General features: G+C 27.7%; 4 protein-coding genes across 12 annotated transcripts in view; 2 read left to right on the top strand and 2 right to left on the bottom strand.

The window, feature by feature from the left end:
- ush (Zinc finger protein ush) overlaps positions 1-2,557 on the bottom strand; it is a 58,356-nt gene extending 55,799 nt beyond the window's left edge. The window contains exon 1 of one of the 2 annotated variants that reach the window (XM_035091897.1): positions 2,090-2,557. In XM_035091897.1, coding sequence (XP_034947788.1) covers positions 2,090-2,129 — 40 coding nt within the window. In that variant the 5' untranslated portion in view covers positions 2,130-2,557. The remainder of the gene's footprint in view (positions 1-2,089) is intronic. The other variant, XM_035091896.1, reaches the window with a different exon arrangement.
- Positions 2,558-4,325: 1,768 nt separating this feature from the next.
- Positions 4,326-6,682, top strand: LOC118072071 (Krueppel-like factor 7). Its single transcript, XM_035091667.1, has 3 exons — positions 4,326-4,629; positions 4,921-5,127; positions 5,205-6,682. Exons 1-3 carry the CDS (start codon positions 4,570-4,572, stop codon positions 6,006-6,008), a joined length of 1,071 nt encoding a protein of 356 aa, XP_034947558.1. The 5' UTR covers positions 4,326-4,569; the 3' UTR covers positions 6,009-6,682.
- Positions 6,683-7,840: 1,158 nt separating this feature from the next.
- Mtpalpha (monolysocardiolipin acyltransferase Mtpalpha) lies at positions 7,841-11,560 on the bottom strand. 3 transcript variants are annotated; one of them, XM_035091659.1, is made up of 7 exons: positions 11,421-11,560; positions 11,081-11,303; positions 10,843-10,983; positions 10,425-10,534; positions 10,095-10,367; positions 8,385-10,022; positions 7,841-8,287 (listed from the first exon to the last, which is right to left on the bottom strand). In XM_035091659.1, exons 3-7 carry the CDS (start codon positions 10,913-10,915, stop codon positions 8,084-8,086), a joined length of 2,298 nt encoding a protein of 765 aa, XP_034947550.1. In that variant the 5' UTR covers positions 10,916-10,983; positions 11,081-11,303; positions 11,421-11,560; the 3' UTR covers positions 7,841-8,083. The 3 variants fall into 3 exon arrangements, with proteins under 3 accessions (XP_034947550.1, XP_034947549.1, XP_034947551.1); XM_035091658.1 differs by having other exon boundaries at positions 11,075-11,303; XM_035091660.1 differs by lacking the exon at positions 11,081-11,303 and having other exon boundaries at positions 11,421-11,436.
- Src64B (Tyrosine-protein kinase Src64B) lies at positions 11,489-19,835 on the top strand. Of its 6 annotated transcripts, none has more exons than XM_035091665.1 (7): positions 11,489-11,617; positions 15,503-15,793; positions 15,865-16,056; positions 16,375-16,585; positions 16,698-16,951; positions 17,044-17,754; positions 17,826-19,835. In XM_035091665.1, exons 2-7 carry the CDS (start codon positions 15,751-15,753, stop codon positions 18,038-18,040), a joined length of 1,626 nt encoding a protein of 541 aa, XP_034947556.1. In that variant the 5' UTR covers positions 11,489-11,617; positions 15,503-15,750; the 3' UTR covers positions 18,041-19,835. The 6 variants fall into 6 exon arrangements, with proteins under 6 accessions (XP_034947556.1, XP_034947552.1, XP_034947557.1 ...); XM_035091661.1 differs by having other exon boundaries at positions 11,529-11,661; XM_035091666.1 differs by having other exon boundaries at positions 11,529-11,661; positions 15,865-15,996.
- Positions 19,836-20,380: the final 545 nt, after the last annotated feature.

Here is a 20,380-nt window from a genome sequence, read left to right on the forward strand (position 1 = left end):
TAAAAAGAAAATGAGGTTTTGAATCAGAAGACTGTCCAACACCCGAGTGACGACCGTGAGAGCTAGTTGCAGAGGACTTGCAGAGAGAACCAAGACGAAAGATCTTGTGCGATCATTGAATTTTTAGTCTTCTCAAGGTATAGTTTGCTTAGTTGAGAAGACACATAAATTGATCGACGGCCCTATAACAAGCTGATTGTCATTTGAAAAATATTTTTTTTATGCACGTTAAAGCTTTTAAAAAGGATATATACCTAATATATATATGTATATATATACCTGCTGATTAGATAACGTGATAGCTATAAATGAAAAATAACTAAACACCACATAAGCACCAGGTTAATTATATTTATACTGAGAAAAAAATTAACGGTGAACAAGTTTTATTTTTTTTAACAAAAAAAAAAATCAAGATTTTTAATAGTCACAATAAAATATTTTCTTTATAGTTTCAATTCTGATGGTTATTTTAAATAAAATAAATTTTTATTCTGCTCGATTATTTCAAGTATAATTAATTGAGCATTGTTTCATGAAATTAATTATTTTTTTTTTTTTAAGATCCAAAGTGTCTCTTTAGTAAAGTAAGAATTAATTTTATGTCACTTGTATTAAAACGTACCATAATCTTGAACAAATATCAAAATAAATTTAATAAAATATTTTATTGTGAATATTTAAAAAATTCTTTTCTGTTAATCAAAAGAACATTTTTATGTAAAATAAAAAAAAAATTTTCTCCATATAAAAACTGTTGGTGTGAACAACACACGTTAACACACCTTCCTTCATTATTATTCTCATTCTTATTCTATTTATTACTAAATTTTGCTTATACATACTCATGATGTATACAACAATCTTAAGCTCTAGATGATGTGTAAAGATACTACTTAGTTGTGAACACAATTCAATAAAGCATTCTATAAAATCATCGGTTATTAATTTAACACTAAGCATCACAGCAGGATGCATTTGCCGTTTCTCTACAGGATACTATTTATTTGTATTCTTCACTTACTATTATTATTATTTTATAGATTTAAAAGTACCACGATACCGATCGTGTTATGATACGTATGAGTGCAGATACGATATTTAACAATCCAAAGTCATACATTTACACACATTGTGCATTAATGTACTACAGTATATTATATACTATACTTATTGTATTCTACTCTACTGACGAATTTTCATTTTATCATTTTATATATATATATTAATGATAAATAGATAAGTGCTATATAATTAATTTACTGTTCATTGATAATAAACTCAATACATGACACACTATCCATAAACAAGTCTAGTTCAAGAGGTACGAGAAGTACATATAAAATAGTGACGTTGTATAGTTATTAGCATTCATATAATAACATACAAAACTAATTAACTTATATGCATGTTAATATTATAGATAATAAATTGAGTTATTTTCGATTTAGCAACCACCATCAGACAGTCATTAAAAATAAACAAAATTTTTAGACAAAAAATATTCAAAAATAATAACTTGTTAGACATGTTTATACATGTGAAAGTCAGCAATATGATTTTATGTATTAAATATATTCTGCATATAATGTTTAAAAAATCTATTAAACCGTAAAATTAATGATAAACCGTTATTTAGTAACTTTAAAAGTACTAGAAACATAACTACATATACTGAATAAATAACCTTTATAATTGGCTTAAATACGAGTAAATAATAGAATTCTCGAGGCAGTATATTATATCAAATTCTTGCTACTGACTTTACTCCGAATGAAGAGAATTTCGCGCTAAAAATATAAAGCAAAGCGCAATGAACACAACAAGCCATCTATCAGAGGATGTAGGCGCGAAACGATCAATGTGACTTTGTATTTGATTGTAACAAGTTATGAATTATTTCCTTATTTGTTTTTCTTTGATTATGCTACCGAACAATGATAAAACAATTGTTTATAATAATAATAATTAATTAAAGCATCATTTAATAATATTCAAGTAGAAGCCATGATTGTGATTGAAATGAGTTATTATACATAAATACAAATATACCATAAAATGTAATGTCAATATGAAAAGGAACACTCACGTTTCAGTGGCTTTGGGTTGCTCTGTTTACGACGTGACATTCTCCTTTTTTTTCTGCCATCACCATATCAATATCATCAACATAACTAATGATGACGAAGAAAGTCTTCGACGAGTGTCAAAAGACTGCTACAAGAAACACATGCGTATCAATGACTTCACACAAGCTCTTTCACCAACACGTTGATAAAATAATAAAAACAAGGACATGCGGTGGGAATGTAAAAACAATACTATGTGTATAGGTGTAAGCAAGGATTGTAGCCAGTAAAACACTTTAGCACTCGAATACACTTATTAATATATATGATGTTTTATTATTTTTATTTGTCTTTTAATTATATCGATATTATGGAATTATCTTGGTATTCTTTTTTTTTTCTTTGATAAACTTAGTTTTTTATTACCATATCTTCGAATTATGCCGTTATGGTATGACAAATAAATATCACGTCATTTCAGAGCCGCTGTCAGCGGACAACTAAACAAACGTCGTGCTAAAAATCCCCACTCTCTTCCACAGCATGACATCTTTTGAGAGTAGGAGTAAAATAACTAAGTGGGGGATCATGACTCCACCCACTTTGTCAGTTTGTCACTTTATCGGTATCTTTCATTTTTTATTCCAATTTTTTTCAGCTAATACTATGTCCGTTTTTTCCATCTTTCGAAATAAATTAAAATTCTTTTTTATAAATAAAAATAACCCGTTATATATTTAACATTAGTTTATCAAAATGGTGTAGAGAAAATCTAGAATCAAATGATTTAGTCTAATACATGATTTGAGTGAATATTTATATTATTAAATGAAAAAATAACATGAATAATCAAAAAGACAACAAAAATTTTTTGTTGAAAATGTTTTTTAACCTTTTGTGTGTTGGTATAATAGGTTTAAGAATTATCGACTGTCGATATGTATCGGTCGATAATAAAACTAAATTTGTTCTCGTATGATAATCGATAAAGTAGATCTTAATTTTATCATTGTATAATTATTCTCGTTTCTCCGAATAAAATTGGAGTTTCAAAAAAAGTATTATAATATTGCAATTACTAATGAATTATAATAATGAAAAACTAATTATTGCATATTTAAAAAAAATTAAAGTATTTTAAAATTAAAAAATCATTTAAAATAATTTCTGTTTTTGTTCAACAATTTTTTTTCAACAAAATTTGTGAATCGTTAGCTTTTGTTATTCCATAGTAAAAGAAAGAGAAAAAAATAAAATAAAGAGAAAGAGTTCAACTATAAAAAAATATAAATATATCACGACAAAATTTTTCAAATTCCATAAAGCTCTTAATTGTAAACAAGAATGTATACAAATAATTTTCATCTCTAGATGCATTTTCCAAAAATTATTCATCCTGAATATGAAATTCCTAAAGTAATCATTTTTATATTAATTTATTTTTTGAACTTAGTGTGTCACATGGTGAATACTTAGAAACTGTCACATTTAACACTATTATGAGAATCGTACAAACAGTTCATTCGTTTGATGCGTGAGCGTGATATGACTGATTGGTGATTATGTGTAGAATTTCATCATGATGATTACCATTTTTTTTAACATTATCACTTCAAAATCAGAATATATATTGAATGTTATCAATTTCTACCTACACCTTAAAACTTTATTTATTTCCCTATGTAATGACAATTTATCATGATTATTTATAGTTTGTTTCAATTGGCACTCTGTACCCATTTATAACATTGGAGAAGATGCCTTGTATTTACAAACAATAGAAATATTTTTGTGTATCCATTTAAAACATTATTCTTATTATTCGTGTAGAATAATGATAGATGAAAAAAGTTTTGTCAAAGTTACAATTATTATTATTATATGTAGCAAAACATGCATGGTAAAAGTAATTAAATATAAACGAATAAAAAATATGCTTACTATGATCTTTATATTTTCGATGATATGGTGTGTGTAAATACATGTAGACATAAAAGAGAATGGACACATCACACCGGTACCAAGGTATGTTGCATGACGCCAAGGGACCACGGCGCTACATAATGCCATGACGTATCAAACGTTTACCATGCAAAGTGACGTCACAATCACGACCTCAGTGAGACCTGGTCAGACTGCTAGCACGTGAACAGCACGCCGTTGATCACGCATCCACCAACTGACACTCGCGCATTGATTGGACGAGAAAGAACGAGCCTCTCAACTCTATTCAACCATCGACCACACGCTGCATGATCACTACACATACACTCGAGAACACATTGTGCGATCCGACTTGCAAAAGCTTCATTACTCGTCGAGCCTCTCGAGTTGTATCAAGCTTACACAAAGAGTTTGTTACTGTGTATTTTTTTTAGTACACCTAAGATTCATTATTACATGAATAATTTTTTATTTTAACAAAGATTTTTAAATAATAAACATCCTCGAATTTTATTATATTTATAACTGTTCAGTTACATGTTTATATTCATTTAAAATGAATACTAGTTCTGTACCACTGTCTCCACCTGCTTCACCACAACTTAAATATATTCATGTAAGTAATTAATTAATTATTAAGTTTACATATTTAAATTTGTTGAAAAATTAAATTTTCCGGAATTTTCATAAACATTGAACTCATAAGTGACGCATTAGTAAATTTACAAATTTACCCGCCGTACAGTCGACATCTGTGCCCGCGAAATACAAATATATTATTTAATATTTATCTCGAAAGAATGTATATTATTTGTTTAATAACAGTAATTATACTTTTAATGATAATTATTATAAGTCAATGGGTATCTGGGTCAAACAGGAAATTTATGAAATGAATATGTTTCAGTTGGAACCTTTGCAGTCATCATTTAGCGTAGCAGCGCTATTGGGTAATAAATTAGTAGAAAAAGAGTGTTTGAAGCCAAACTTGAAAAGACACAACGATGTTGATGATAATCTTCCGCCCACGCCTCAACCATCCGATACTGAAGAGGATGAACAACCTTCAAACAAACGTACTAAAGTTGATCAATCTCAATGTGAATTAGCAAAGGTAATTTAATAAATATTATCAGCTATGAAGCATCATTTATTAATAAATATAACTAATCTTCTTGTATTAAATTTCAGTTATTATTGGATAGAACGCCTCCATTGAGTCCAGAATCCACTCGTGTTTCTGTTATAATGCGCGCAAATAAAGATGGTACCTGTAGTCCTGCAAATTTAACTTACACCGAAAAATTAGTAAACCCTAAGAAACCAACTAATGGACCAGAAACAGAGAATATATTAAAAAGCATAAAATACAAAATGAGTCTTCGTAAAGAAGAGATAATAGTTAATAATAAAAATACCGATCGTGAGATTCAGAATCAAAAATTACAACCACTAGCACCTAAACCAGCTCCAATCACAATGGTTACTGGTCTTCTTGGCACACCTCTAGTACTACCATCAACACCTCTAACAGTTTTCGTGACTTCGCCACCAATAGCTTCAAATGCCTGTTCGACAGTAAATAACTTAGGAATACGTCGTAGAGTTTATGAATGTGAGCATCCGGGTTGTGGAAAGAATTATTTTAAATCTTCACATTTAAAAGCTCACAAAAGGACACATACGGGAGAAAGACCATTCCCATGTCCCTATGATGATTGCGGAAGAAGGTTTTCCCGGAGTGATGAACTTTCGCGACATAAAAGAACACATACTGGTGAAAAAAAATTTGTCTGTTCTGTATGTCAAAGGAGATTTATGCGCAGCGATCATTTAGCAAAACATGTAAAACGTCACGCACGAGATAGGAGTAATGCATCAACATCTAGCGTAGTTAATCATCAATCTCAAATCACATCGACAACGCCGCTACGAGTTAATTTTCTTCCCGTACTTGCACCAAAAATGGAAAATTTAAAAACTTTTACATCTTAAGTTGGAATCAAAGAAGTTATTATAATGGCAATTCTTTCATGTACGGTATTACATTGTATAAAATTTATTTCTAACAATTTTTTACATAAGTTTTTATATTATTTTTTAATATGTCTAATAAACTTTAAATAGCTCCAAAATTGTTAGATTTTAAAGAAAATTCGCTATAAGTCAACATAAAGGAAACTCTGTGCATGAAAGAGTTGAAAGCCAATATTGACATTGTTCTTCTAGTCGAGGAATATTTAATTTATAAGTAATTATTTAGAAATAATTTTCCATATAATTTTACAGAGTAACTATTAGTACTTAACATAATGTTTAATTTAATATAACATAACAAGTGTGTCTGTGATCTATGTGTTAAGCTCCAAGATGATAAAACCCAGAGAAACTGAAGAACTTAAGTATTTATTTAGAAATATGACGGGTAAAATAAAAATTCCTTTTTTTTTTTTACTTTAACAACAGTATCAACGTACAAGCTTATGTATGCAAACAAAACTATAAATTATCAAAATAACTATGCATCTATTATTAATACGTTCAGAGGGAATATTAATATATAATTAAATTACAGGCAAATAGAAAAATCCAATCCCTCCAATTACTAAAGACTTATAGTGAAATTTTTGTACATAATATGTAATATAATCTTATATACTTTCGTAAAATGATTATAATTTATTTTAAATCCTATCCTACATATGTATTACTTCATCCATTTAAAACAAACATCAACATGATTAATCATGCCTTTCATCTTTCAACTTAACTTCTAGACTTCACTCTCTTGATTTGATCTACATTTCATCGTTTTCACAAATAGCATTCAGCTATTTAAATCATCAAGAATGATGTGTAATTATCAAAAAAGATGTAATAGAAGTTTTTCGTTGATTTTCATAAGAACTTTTGATGTATTTATATTATTGTTGAGAGAAAATATGTATCAAACATAGTGATAATTATAGATAAAAATAAATGATGCTGGTGAACGATAACGCATAATATAACAAGGGTCACATACTCGTACATTTCATTTGATAATGTATATACATAGATGTATTATATATTAGCACGTGGTCATTGAATGACAATGAAATGAGTGATGTTATTCAACACGTGGCAAATAATCAGTTCAAACAGTATTCGAAGATAAAATTATTTTATATTTAAAAATATTTTCCTAATATTATTATACATGTTTTATGTATAAAAAATACTTTTACTTCTGATTTATAACTCATGATTTATGAGAATTATAATAATGTTAATTAGATTAATTATACCCGAATTATATGTGTATTTTTATCAAAATGTTATTATTCAATTGCCTATGGTAAATAAATAGTTAAGAGATAATAATATCCGTATATACAAACAAAAAAAAAATGTTTTTACTTATAATTCGACTTATTGTTGGTAATTAATAGAGTTTATTTTTAATAAAGATGATTTATGTTAGATAAAATCGATGAGTAATATTTTGAATTTTCCTTAAATCAATTTCGAAAAGGAAAGAGTAAAACGTATGCATAAAACTATTATAAAAGTATTAAGTTTTTTTTTTTCTACTGACGAAATGTATTTTATACTTGCATCAGCCAAATACTTTACCTTCTTCTTGTAGGAATAATATATTGTAAATATATTAAATAAGGTAAAAGAATAGATGATGCAAAAATCAGTTCAATTGCAGACATATTCTAATTATAATAAAATTGCCAATAAATTAATTTAACAATAAAAAAAAATGAAATATAGAATAACGTCATACATTTATGAGTAATAACTATGAATAACATTTAACATTGTGTATAAAATATTGATTTAATTTCAAAAAAATGTATATTTATAAAATAGACATTTTTCTACAATATATAAAAGTGTAACATTTGTTTAAAAATATGAAAATATAAACTGTATTGTTCATAAATACATTTTTCAAATGCATTCTTCCAAATAGCTAATAGAAATATAGAAAATTCATAATTTTTTTCAGTTCGTAATTATGGATAAATACCACTATGTTACTGCGTTATAGATAAACAATGATAAACTGTTCAACCTATTCATTTAGCATGAAATCTTTTTGTTGAATCAGAAGCCATATCATATAAAGTTTGACACGGTTTAAAGGACGCACCATAATGAGCTTGATATTCTTCCATTTTTCGGACTAGATTACCCGCTCCGTACCAATCAACCCACCTGAATGGACCACCAGTAAATGGTGGGAAACCAAGACCAAACACTGCACCAACATCACCTTCGAGCTGTAAGAAATAGAATTATTTAAATCGTTTTTTGCATAATTTGTATTACAATCTAGTGTATTAAAATATTAATATTATAAAACAGTTTTAGACATACCGGATTAGCAAGAATATTTTCTTCTAAGCATAAAACAGCTTCATTAACAAATCGAGTAACCATTCTTAATTGACGATCTTCATCAGCAGTGCTTCCTTTAGGTTGTAATGAATATTGTTTAATAATATCTAATGCGCCAAGGTTGACATTTCTATCCTTTCGACCAGGTTCATAAACAAAAATTCCTTTACCAGACTTGCGTCCAAGATAACCGGCTTTAACCATATCAGTCATGATATTGAAATTACCACCTCCAAAGCGATCTCCAAAGGCTTTGAATAAATCAACACCAATGTGGGCACCAACATCAATACCAACTTCATCGCATAAAGTTGTTGGGCCGACTGGAAAACCAAATTTCTTTGACAGTGTATCAAGATGAATTGGGTCAACGCCTTCTTGAAGAAGTCGTAAAGTTTCGGATAACATTGCACTTAGAATCCTAGTCGTATAAAATCCTGGACCATCACCAACAGTAATAACAATTTTATTTTGTTTCAAGCCAACATCTACAGCAGTTTTTATTGTTTCCATAGACGTGCCTTTGTGAGTAATCAGTTCAAGAAGTTGCATTTTATCAACAGGAGAAAAGTAATGCATTCCTATGACCTTATCAGGTCTAGAGCTGCCAGCTGCTATTTTAGTTATTGGGATAGCTGATGTATTAGTAGCTATAACACAATGTTCTGGTACGTTAGCTTCTATTTCTTTTATAACTTTATGTTTTATTGCTATATCTTCGAAGACAGCTTCAATCACAATGTCAACATTTTTAAATTCTTTATAATCTAATGTAGGCACTAAATTTGTCATTATTTTGTCTTTCTCTATAACACTAATTCGTTTTCGTTTCACTGCAGTATCATAGCCTTTTTGGATTTGTCCTACACCACGATATAGTCCAGTATCTGTGGTATCTTTCAGAATTACCGTGTAACCTTTATCAATACTCACATGGGCAATCCCAGCACCCATCAAACCTGCTCCAACAACAGCTATTGATTTTACTTGATTTGTTGGAGGTCCAAAGCGATTTTTCTTACACGCTGTTTGTCCAAAAAATAAACTAATTAAACCTTTGCATTGAGGAGTCATTGCAAGATATCCAAAACCACGAGCTTCAGCCTCATAACCCGCCGTTGGACCTTTATCTAAACCAACTCTAAGAACTTCTAATATTTTTAATGGAGCTGGATAAAGTCCATTTGTCATTTTCATAACTTGAGCTTTAGATTTTTTAAATACTTGATCCTTAACAAATTGCAAGCTAAATACCCATCGAGTTAATTTTTCCATAAGAGATTTAGGGCCTTCATCAAGTTTTATTTGGCCATTGCTTATGTCTTTAGCAACTTTGATAGCCGTTTCTTCTAAATAACGTCGAGTATTTTCTTCAGGTGTAGCTATACCTGGACCAAGATGATTGACAAGTAAATCTACAATTCCTTGTTTTTTTGCTTTCTCTGCTTTGAGTGTTGAACCAGTTAAACAGATTTGTAGTGCATTTGGAAGAGATGTAACTTTAGGAAGTCTTTGTGTACCTCCACCACCAGGTAATAAACCTAATTTAACCTCAGGCAAACCTAATATTGTTTTTTTATCTTTGACTGCTACACGATAGTGACAAGCGAGTGCTACCTATAATTAAAATTTATTTTTATATCAAGTAATGTATAATTATTATTTATAAAAATGCATAATTATACCTACCTCTAAACCTCCTCCTAAACAAGTACCTTGAATAGCCGCCACAATTGGTTTTCTAGATTGCTCAATGCTATTTAAAATTTCTTGACCATTTTTGGATATTTGATATGCCTCATCCTCTGTTTTTACTTTTTGTAACATAGTTATATCTGCTCCAGCAATAAAACTATTTGGCTTACCACTTATAAGTACTGCGGATTTAATTGATGAATTTGATTCGATTTCTTTTAAAACTGTTTTCATTTCTTCCATTAATTTTATGTTTAGGGTATTTTCCTAAAATTTTTCAACATTATTAATAAAATAAAATTATTATTTGCATAATAAACTTACTTTTACTCCAGGTGAATTCAGAGTTATTACTGCAACATCTTCTACAGCTCTCCATTTTACATGATTTTCGGCAGTAGCAGTAGCTAAACATCTTGTTGACATATTTATTACTGAAAATATAATTTATTTTCCATTAATTTCATTGATGCAAAATTTTATAAACTTTATTTTGCAATTCAGATAGCTATAAAATGGAAAAATAAATTAATACCCAAATTCTACATTTTAATTATCTTTGACTTTTTAGGCAGGGTACAAAGGTTGAAATACAACAAAATACTGAATGATAAGCTCTTTAAATTTCATTATTTGCATTATTTAACAAATTTGCAATATTAACAAAAACAAATAGCTAATCATTGTTGTAATAATGACTATTTTTTATATTACTAAAAATTTAAATTAATATTTTATTTACCTGTTTTAGAAAATAAAATACGATTTTTCGATGAAAGACAAGACATTGCTCCGATTATCCGAGCAGAACTCATCTTGCAATTTATTTTTCTGTCTTAAAAGTGTAATAAAAAATTATATGCGTTTTTTTACTCGGCTACACCTTGAAAAAATAAATAAATTTAATTAAAAGAAAATTTTGATCACTTGTACATAGAACGAAACTAATTTAAGAAATATGGATGTATAATTACAGTTACCCGATCAATGTGTTACATTTAATTTTACTTGTATTGTGAATTTATTGCAAATCTTTTCTCACATCTGTACAGGACTTGTATGCAAAAAACATTTGTTATCAACAGATAATTAATCTGATAATTCGTTCAATAAACTTCAACTAGAATAGAGGCGCTGATGTCTATAGTCTAAATGGTGTTTATTTTCAAATTGTCAACAACATCAATTAACCGTCATTTTAACCTATAAATTTATTTGAGGATCATTTTAACCTGATTAGTTTGGGATTAGCAAAAAAATGAGACAATATAACTTACTTACAGTTAGTTCAATAAATTATATAAAGAGAAAGTTACTTACCAATTGATATGCAATGTATAGTATAATAAAGTACATGTTGTGAAAGATGGAGTTTATTTCTAATTGTTGATGCATCCGCCTGTAGTACCTATTGCATTTAGTGCGCAAGTGCAGCCTAAATAATCTTATGGTCGCTCATGGCCTTTCTCATAGTCCTGCGACAAGTATAATCAGCTACGATACCATTTTCCAATAATGTGTGTACACCCGTAGCAACTGACAGTCCTTCCGAGGCATTACAGTAAATTAAAATTTACATACCAATAATTATAGTGCATTTATCATTAAAGTATTGTTTTTTAACAATGTAATTAGCATGCGTATAGTTTTTTCTCTTCAACAAAAATAACCGTCTGCTATGTGTACGTGTGAGTGTTTGTGTTTTATATATTACAAAGAAAAAAATATATTTTATTGAATTATTATCAAGTGATTGAATTACATGAAGAACCAAGATAATTATATAAATATTTACTCGCGTAAGAAAGTAACGACAAGTAAGAAATATATATGTATTCATTTTCATTGTTAAATTTCACTTTATAATAATTCAGATAAAATTAAATATCTATTGAAAATAAGTATTTATAATACTTATTTAATATTTCATTTAAAAAAATTCATCCTCTTTAATAAGAAAATTTGTGGAATAATATTTTAAAATTAATATGTTTGAATAATGATAACAAAAACTAGTCATGCCTTTCAATTTTTTCTTCACTATAGATCATTGTAGAGAATATATATATATATATATCTATAGATACATTCATTTCTGGCTAATTCAATTCCAATAATATTATTTATATTCGTTAGGTATAGATGAGAATTAAAAATTAATTACTCAATAAACGTGTAATAAAATGTATATTACATATGTTCAGTCGATAAAATATTATGTAACGTGATGTTTATATTCGTGAGATAGCAAAATGTTTACTTATAAATTTTGGGTAAGTGAACATCGATTTGTAGCTTCGAAAGGATGCTATGTCGTGTACAAGATTCTAAAATATATACAGAAGCTGGCTATTGTTTAGTTCTCATAAATTCATTTTTCTCATCTTTTTACCATTAAAAATAAATAGTTGAAAATGGAGAATTAATAAATTTATTATCAGGAGAAAACCAGAATAGCTAATAAAATGATATCACCAATATACAATGGAGATTCAGTATATTATTATAGATAATGTAGTGATTATTTATATTTTATATATTAACGGTTTTCATCTAAACTAAAAATGTTAGTAAAGAATTTGATTATCATTTAAGGAAGGAAGTCAAACTTGTTGTCAATGCATTAAAGAAAGTCATTATTCTTTCACTATTGATATGCTGACTCTTTAGAGAGAAAGAAAAAAATTACAAAGAAATGAAATGAGGAAAACAAAAAAAATGACTAACATCTTGAAAGAAAAAAAAATAATAAATTTTTATTAATTACATGTCGATAAAAAAAAAAATTCAATGAAGTAAGATTGGCATTAAATTTAAGTGAAACGTGAAAATTATAAAATAATAACAAAAAAAAAACAAAAATTTTTTTTCTATCGTCGGTGAATGTCCGGCGGGTTGTTCACCCTCATCCCCACTATTATAAGACCTTCGGGTTTTTGTAAGAATTGCATGTACAGATTATATATTTTCAATGCTAGGATAGATTTTTAATCATTCATTCAATAGCTACATCATTCCGTTTTTTGAATATTAAAATCCTAATGAAGATACATACATTACTTATTTATTTATGTATTCACTTACTTCAAAGAATCTATGTAATTTTTATATACTACTTCATTGAATTTTTCTATATAATTTCAAGATTTATTAATGAATTAATTATTAAATCAGCTAATTAACTTTTGTTTTTAATAAAAAAAAAAAGTTTTCATTACTTTACGATATATATAACTATCTTTCTATGATATAACATAAAGTCAAAGTTAGAAATGAGTATTAAATCAATTGAATAAACTAATAATTAGATTGATAATAATTGAAAATCATTTGCTGCATGTAGTAGATACATAAAGCATTAATCACAATATATATTCTTTGATGTATATATATAGATATTAGTTTTCACGGTCGACAACAGAGAGTGTAATCATGCATATGACTAACGGTTCAAGCATTCTTTTATGTAGTAGTTTAGAAAATATGAGTGTATTGTCACTGGTGTCAATATCCAAATTTTCGATTGTATAAAATAAGATAATAATTCAGGAGCATTAATTATAAGATGAGAATAAAAATTGTTTGATCATGGATTGTTGTAAAGATCAATGACGAGAGTATTGGTGCAAATTTTTATTACTCAGAAATAATAATTATTATTGTTTATCAATAGAGCTTAAAATTATTGCTACTGAACTAATAATAAACTTCGAGAAAAATATAACATGAATGAAATTTGGGGAAAAAATGGCTTAATATCATCTTCATCTGCGTAGGCATCATTTTGTATCTTTTCTTTATAATGTTTACTGTATAATATTATTTTACCCCATGTATGGCGCCATCATGTCTGTGGTAAGAGGGAAATAACTGGCACCCCAACATATTACGCTTATCGTCAGTACTGCTTGGCTTTTATCGATCACTCGTCGATCTCATTTGAAATACCGGAAAACAATGTATATGTATTTAAACAATCATTTTTACATTTCTATAAAATTATGAATATAACAGCAAATAGATTTATTATTAAGCCATGTGGGACATAACGGGTCCTTAGAATGATTCAGCTTCTTGAGAATTTTTTTTAATAAAAAATATGAGGATAATTTTTTATGATTTCGGTGAATAAGCCGATAGATGAACAGTCAAGACCAGAAGAAGAAAAAGAAGATGAACAAAAAATAACAAATCCATAGAGGCCTTTTTATTTAATTTATGTTTTAAAAGTTTACTCTTTTTTTTCTTCTTTTTTAAATACAAAAGGTTTTCACTGAAAAGTTGAAAGAGAATCTTTTTTTTCATTTAAAGTTGATTGATGTTATTTAAATGATGCATGAAAAATAGGTGCTGTGATATGATATTTACTACGAAGAATATGAAGTAAATTATTAATGTGTAATCCTAGTCATATTTCGAGAAGTAGAAATTTTTTTCTATTCCACTTTTAATATTAATCAGACTAGATTTTCCAGTCATGTTTTTAATCTTATTGACATAGTAGAGGGTAAAAAATGAAAAATATCCATTTATGATCATTAACTTAACTTTTTAAATATTATAATTAAATCCCTCGATTTAAATTCTACATTAAGAAGTCTTTTAATAGACTTTTTACGGTTGCCATGACGTAAAAATAAATGTTTCGATAATTAATTCATCATAACTCAAAAAGTTGTTGAACTCTACTCCAATTGTAGAGCAATATTATTCAAATGAGTTCACTTGTTCTATTTAACTCATAGTACCTTCAACCTTTTATCTAATGTTAAATTCAACAATTCATCTAGTTTTTAGAAAGAAAATTCCATTAATTGTGCTGTCTGTTTACTTTGTATTGTTCATTTTTACATGCTCATATACATAATTAGTCATATTGAGATAATAAAATTGCTAGAAAATATATTTAAAACTTCATATTTTTATGAAGTGTTTATTTAAAAAATAAATTGTTCAAAAATTTGATAAATGATGATTAGTTAATGAGAAATGATTACTAGAATAAACTATTTTTTATTTAACAAGTCTATCCTTGTAATCTTTGAATAGAAAAAATTCTGGATTACTTTCAATATCTATTGTGTACACAAAAGATTTCCATCTTGGATCGAAAAAAAAATATACTCAGAAAATTTTGAAGTATTTGACTTAATATAGTGAATCATTATACAAACAAATATTTTTCTTAATACTATTCAGATAAAGATATTTAGGAATTGAATAAATTTTTTTCTTGGTAATGTAAACATATCAGTAGATAGACAACCCTTAGAAAGTAAACCAAAGTTAAAACTTTAATGAAAATAACTTTTTTTAACTTTTAAATAGAAAGCTTTGATCATATATAACGATTTATTCAAGAGAGAATTTTCTTTTTTTATAAATGTTATTTTTAATTTCAGAAAGAAGCATTTAAAAAGTAATTTTGATTTCAAACGACGACTGAGCTGAGTAATGAATAAACAGTGTACATGCACAAATGCAATGGAGTCTCCTTCAAGTGATAACTCTGAACTAGTTAAATAAAATTTGGAAGACATTCAATCTTATATGATTGACGAGAAAATATCCAAGCACAAAAAGATAAGCTCAAAGACTGATATAAAATAATTAAGCATCAACATTTTATTTGAATAAAATTTATATAAAAATGGGCAAGTGTTGCAGTAAGAGACAAGAACCCCAACCTATTGGTAAGAATATCTAAATAAATATCATTTCTATAAAATAACAACTATTATATAAATTTTATTTTTTCTTTCAGTTTATAAAAAAGCTGAAGTTGCTTTAAGTTCAAAACACAGCAATGGAGGCTCTTTGGACAGATATACAGCTGATCCAAATCAAAGAGGAGTTCAAACTCGGGCTGATATTATTCGTCCAAGACCCACGCCTTGTAAGATACAGATACTTGATCAATCTCGTAAAACAAATTCACCTGTTATTTTATCAGCATGTGTGTATTATTTTATGTTGTTTTTTTTAATCATAATTTACAAAGTTTTTTTATCAATTTTCTTCTTTTAAAAATATACTAACATCACATTTATACAATTTTAACTTATAACTTCATATATATAACATGAAACAACTATAATTAATATTTATTTAATTATATTAATTATTCTTTTAAATATTTGCTATTTAATAAAACATTATTTTGTAATAGGATTATTAGTAGCTAAATAATAGTTATATATTTCCAAGTACTTTTACTTATGTCAAACAAATTCCACAATATTTGTGTATTTACATGGTTCTTTTTTTTTGTTAGCTCACTCACAAAGAGTAAATAAAATAGTTGTGGCGCTATATAATTATACTGCAAGAGAAAGCACAGACGTGAGCTTTGTAAAGGGTGATCGAATGGAAGTGTTAGACGATTCAGAAGCTGACTGGTGGCGAGTATTCCATTTAAGAACTCTTCAAGAAGGTCTTATACCATGGAACTTTGTAGCAGTTGAGCGTTCAGTTGAAAGTGAAGAGTAAGTGTTTCTTTTTGTTTGTTTCTATACATATTTTAAACCCATACCTTTTTCACCTTGCTATTTGTTTTCCGAGTGGTGAATAAATTAACTCATTGTTAATATATTACAGTTGGTTCTTCGAGAATGTTTCAAGAAAAGAAGCTGGTAAGCTACTACTCGTTGATGAAAATCCACGAGGTACATTTTTAGTAAGACCAAGTGAGCACAACCCTCGAGGTTACAGTTTGTCAGTAAAAGATTGGGAGGAAGGTCGAGGCCATCATGTAAAGCATTATAAAATAAAACCACTTGACAACGGTGGATTTTTTATCGCTACCAATCAAACTTTTCCAACTTTGCCAGCTCTTGTAATGGCCTACAGCAGTTAGTATTGATGAATTATTTATTAAATAACTTTTATTAAATTATATTGTTGTATAAAATAATGATGGTATTTATTTCTATGAAAATAATAGAAAATGCCCTCGGTTTATGTCATGTATTATCAAAACCATGCCCTAAACCACAACCTGACATGTGGGATCTTGGACCAGAATTACGTGACAAATGGGAAATAAATCGTAGTGAGATACAACTTATACGTAAACTCGGACATGGTAATTTTGGTGAAGTTTATTATGGAAAGTGGCGTAATCAAATAGAAGTTGCTGTTAAAACATTAAGACCAGGAACAATGTCGACCGAAGCATTTCTTCAGGAAGCTGCCATTATGAAACAATTTAGGCACAGGCATTTAGTTGCTTTGTACGCTGTTTGTTCCAAAGAAGAGCCTATTTACATTGTACAAGAGTACATGTGTAATGGAAGCCTATTAGACTTTTTAAGAACTGGTGATGGCAAGTATATGCAATTCGAAGATCTCATTTATATTGCTGCACAAGTTGCTTCTGGAATGGAACATTTGGAGAGTAAACAGCTTATTCATCGAGACTTGGCAGCAAGGAATGTACTTATTGGTGAAAAAAATAAAGCTAAAATCTGTGATTTCGGTTTGGCAAGGGTTATTGAAGATGATGAATATTGTCCGAAGCAAGGTAGTAGATTTCCAGTCAAATGGACTGCACCAGAAGCTATTGTTTATGGCAGATTTAGTATTAAAAGTGATGTTTGGTCTTACGGTATACTGCTCATGGAACTTTTTACATACGGTCAAGTTCCCTATCCAGGTACTTATGCTCATACAATATTTAATTATTCACTAGAATTGTTCTAATTGATATTATTTGTTATTGTCTAGGCATGCATGGCCGAGAAGTAATTGAACAAGTTGATAAAGGATATCGGATGCCTAAGCCAGCTAATCAACCATTACCAGATAGCATTTATCGCCTCATGTTACAATGTTGGGACGCTTGTCCCGAGAAGAGACCTACATTTGAATTTCTCAATCATTACTTTGAATCATTTAATGTAACAAGTGAAATACCATATTTAGAACCACCAACAGACTGATACACGGCTCATATGATGCAGGGTCATGCTGTACCGCATGGTCATTATCATCCGGCTCATTACAATTGTGCCATGGAATTTTATGGAATTTATTGTTGAAATCCATAATCAACGAAAAAGTTTTAAAACAAAAAAGGAAAAAAAAAACAAATTCCAATGTTAAATTATTTATGAGTGAGTATTTACTTTTTTTTTTCTTTTGTTTCTATAATTAAAAAAATCATTCCGAACACTGCCAGAATGTAGCCAGTAAACGGATTTATCATTTACAATCGATATTTAACTGCGTGCCATAAAATTTGATTAATTAGTTACGGAGAATTACAAATAAGGCATAATGTTTTTATTTTTTGTAAATTATTACGAAAAGTATAAAAATTTTATTAAATCTTAAACAATTAAGTAAATGCATTTGATCTTTTTTCAATAATAATTAAAATATTTCTGGAAAAAGAATTAAAAGACTTTTTTTGAGACTAAAAGGAGGAGTAAAAATTTATAAGTGGATCAAATTTTTTATCTTTTACAAAATTGTAGAAAAATAGTGTATTTAATAAAATATCAACTAAATTTTGTTCCTTGCAAAATGTTAACATTGTAGTGATTAATAATAATAAGAATGAAATAAGAACAATTGTTTATTAATTATAATAGAAACAAAGAAAAAATTATGACGATTAAAAATTCAATAGTTAAAATAAGTCTATAGCACAAATCAAGAGCTGAACCATGTCAGGCAATTTTACTAGTGATGCTTGCACATAATATGTGCAATTAAATATCCTAATGCAATCGTAAAATTAATTTATAAATAAATAATTATTTCTCAAACATTTGTTTATTGCTGTGATCCATTATTTTTATGAAAAAAAAAAATGAGTCAATACCTGAATATAATTATTCTGGTAATTTTATGCATTTACTTTTTTCTTTTGAATTTTATATTATTATAATAATTAATCGATTAACATAGTTTGTCATCATTCATTTGATACTATTATATTTATTTATAAAAATAAATGTAAGAATAATTTTTATTCAAATTAAAAGCAGTGTAGCCGTCGAACAAAATTTTTATAAAAAAAATATGTATTGAAAGATGACGAGTGTATGTTTTACTGAGTATGTGTGAACAATTTCGTAAAATTCATACTTATTGAGAACAAAAGTAATAATAATAACAATAATACTATTAATAATTATAATAATAACAACAAAAAAAAACAACAACAATAATAATTATTATTATTATTATAATTATAACATAACAATATACAGAGAAAATGCGAAAAAAATAATCTTAAGTCATCGATGTTACTCGTACAAAGTATTTGAAAAATAAAAGCCCTGTAAATTTTATACTTAAAAGTAAAAGACAGTAAATTAGTTTATATGTTGAAGTAAATAAGTCATCGTATGTGTAATTTTGAAATATTTATAAAGAATCACCGCCAGAAATTATATTAAATAGTTACGAAAAGCCAAAAAAGAAACAAATAAATTAATTGAATCTCAAAAGAATATGACGAAAAATTTATTTTATTGATTTCTAAGATAAGTGTTGAAACATATATATTACATCTGGACAGGATCCGTCGATATTAATGATCAACTTTAATAATAATGCTGATCTAGGGTAGATTATTAATACTAAAATATGATTGAATTGAAAAAGTAGTGTAGTCTGTACGTCCAATAGAATGTTTTCTAAGATTTTATACAACTAAAAAATTAATGTTACGTTATGATATTCGAGTAAAGTGAATATTCGAAATATGTTATTTATTTAAAACAATAACAACAGAGACAAATTAAAAGAATATCTTTTACTTGACCTTTCTACTGCCTATTCTCTACTGATGTCATTTTTTTAAACTATCTGCATTCCGTAGTCTTATAAATATATCTAAATATATTCAAGTAAATATAACACATATAAATATATTTTTTTCTCTTTACTTGCGTGCCAAGAGAAATAAATTAACGAGAAATTATATGCCTTGAGACCAACCTTTTCTCACTAGCTGCCATACACATTAGTGTAATTTATTATCAGTTATTGATTATTGATTGATATAACTATACATATTATTCATTGAATAGGATTTATAAATGTGCAGTTTTTCTTAAAAAAATAACGTTGATCTGTATTTCTGGTTTTAGATTAATGAATAAATATTCTGGAGTAATAAATAAATTACAAGAAAAAAAAATTTATCGTGGTACTTTGTATAAGAAAAGTTTCAACAAATCTGTGATATAGAAAACAGACCTCACGTTTTGATACCAAATTTTCAAAATGCTAAGTATCACGATATTATTATAAATAGAATCCTTTTG

This window comes from Chelonus insularis, unplaced genomic scaffold, assembly GCF_013357705.1.
Source record: "Chelonus insularis isolate UGA/USDA-ARS -01 unplaced genomic scaffold, ASM1335770v1 contig_88_pilon, whole genome shotgun sequence".
Lineage (NCBI taxonomy): Eukaryota > Metazoa > Arthropoda > Insecta > Hymenoptera > Braconidae > Chelonus > Chelonus insularis.

What these genes read in the sequence shown, in the direction of transcription:
- LOC118072071 (XM_035091667.1), top strand. Translation starts at nt 4,570, where the DNA reads ATGAATACTAGTTCTGTACCACTGTCTCCACCTGCTTCACCACAACTT. An exon ending in CACAACTTAAATATATTCAT is followed by an intron (nt 4,630 to 4,920) that starts GTAAGTAATTAA and finishes AATATGTTTCAG; the next exon opens with TTGGAACCTTTGCAGTCATC. An exon ending in CTCAATGTGAATTAGCAAAG is followed by an intron (nt 5,128 to 5,204) that starts GTAATTTAATAA and finishes ATTAAATTTCAG; the next exon opens with TTATTATTGGATAGAACGCC.
- Src64B (XM_035091665.1), top strand. Translation starts at nt 15,751, where the DNA reads ATGGGCAAGTGTTGCAGTAAGAGACAAGAACCCCAACCTATTG. An exon ending in ACAAGAACCCCAACCTATTG is followed by an intron (nt 15,794 to 15,864) that starts GTAAGAATATCT and finishes TTTTTCTTTCAG; the next exon opens with TTTATAAAAAAGCTGAAGTT. An exon ending in ACCTGTTATTTTATCAGCAT is followed by an intron (nt 16,057 to 16,374) that starts GTGTGTATTATT and finishes TTTTTTTGTTAG; the next exon opens with CTCACTCACAAAGAGTAAAT.
- Mtpalpha (XM_035091659.1), bottom strand. Translation starts at nt 10,915, where the DNA reads ATGAGTTCTGCTCGGATAATCGGAGCAATGTCTTGTCTTTCATCGAAA. An exon ending in TATTTTATTTTCTAAAACAG is followed by an intron (nt 10,535 to 10,842) that starts GTAAATAAAATA and finishes TTATATTTTCAG; the next exon opens with TAATAAATATGTCAACAAGA. An exon ending in TGAATTCACCTGGAGTAAAA is followed by an intron (nt 10,368 to 10,424) that starts GTAAGTTTATTA and finishes GAAAAATTTTAG; the next exon opens with GAAAATACCCTAAACATAAA.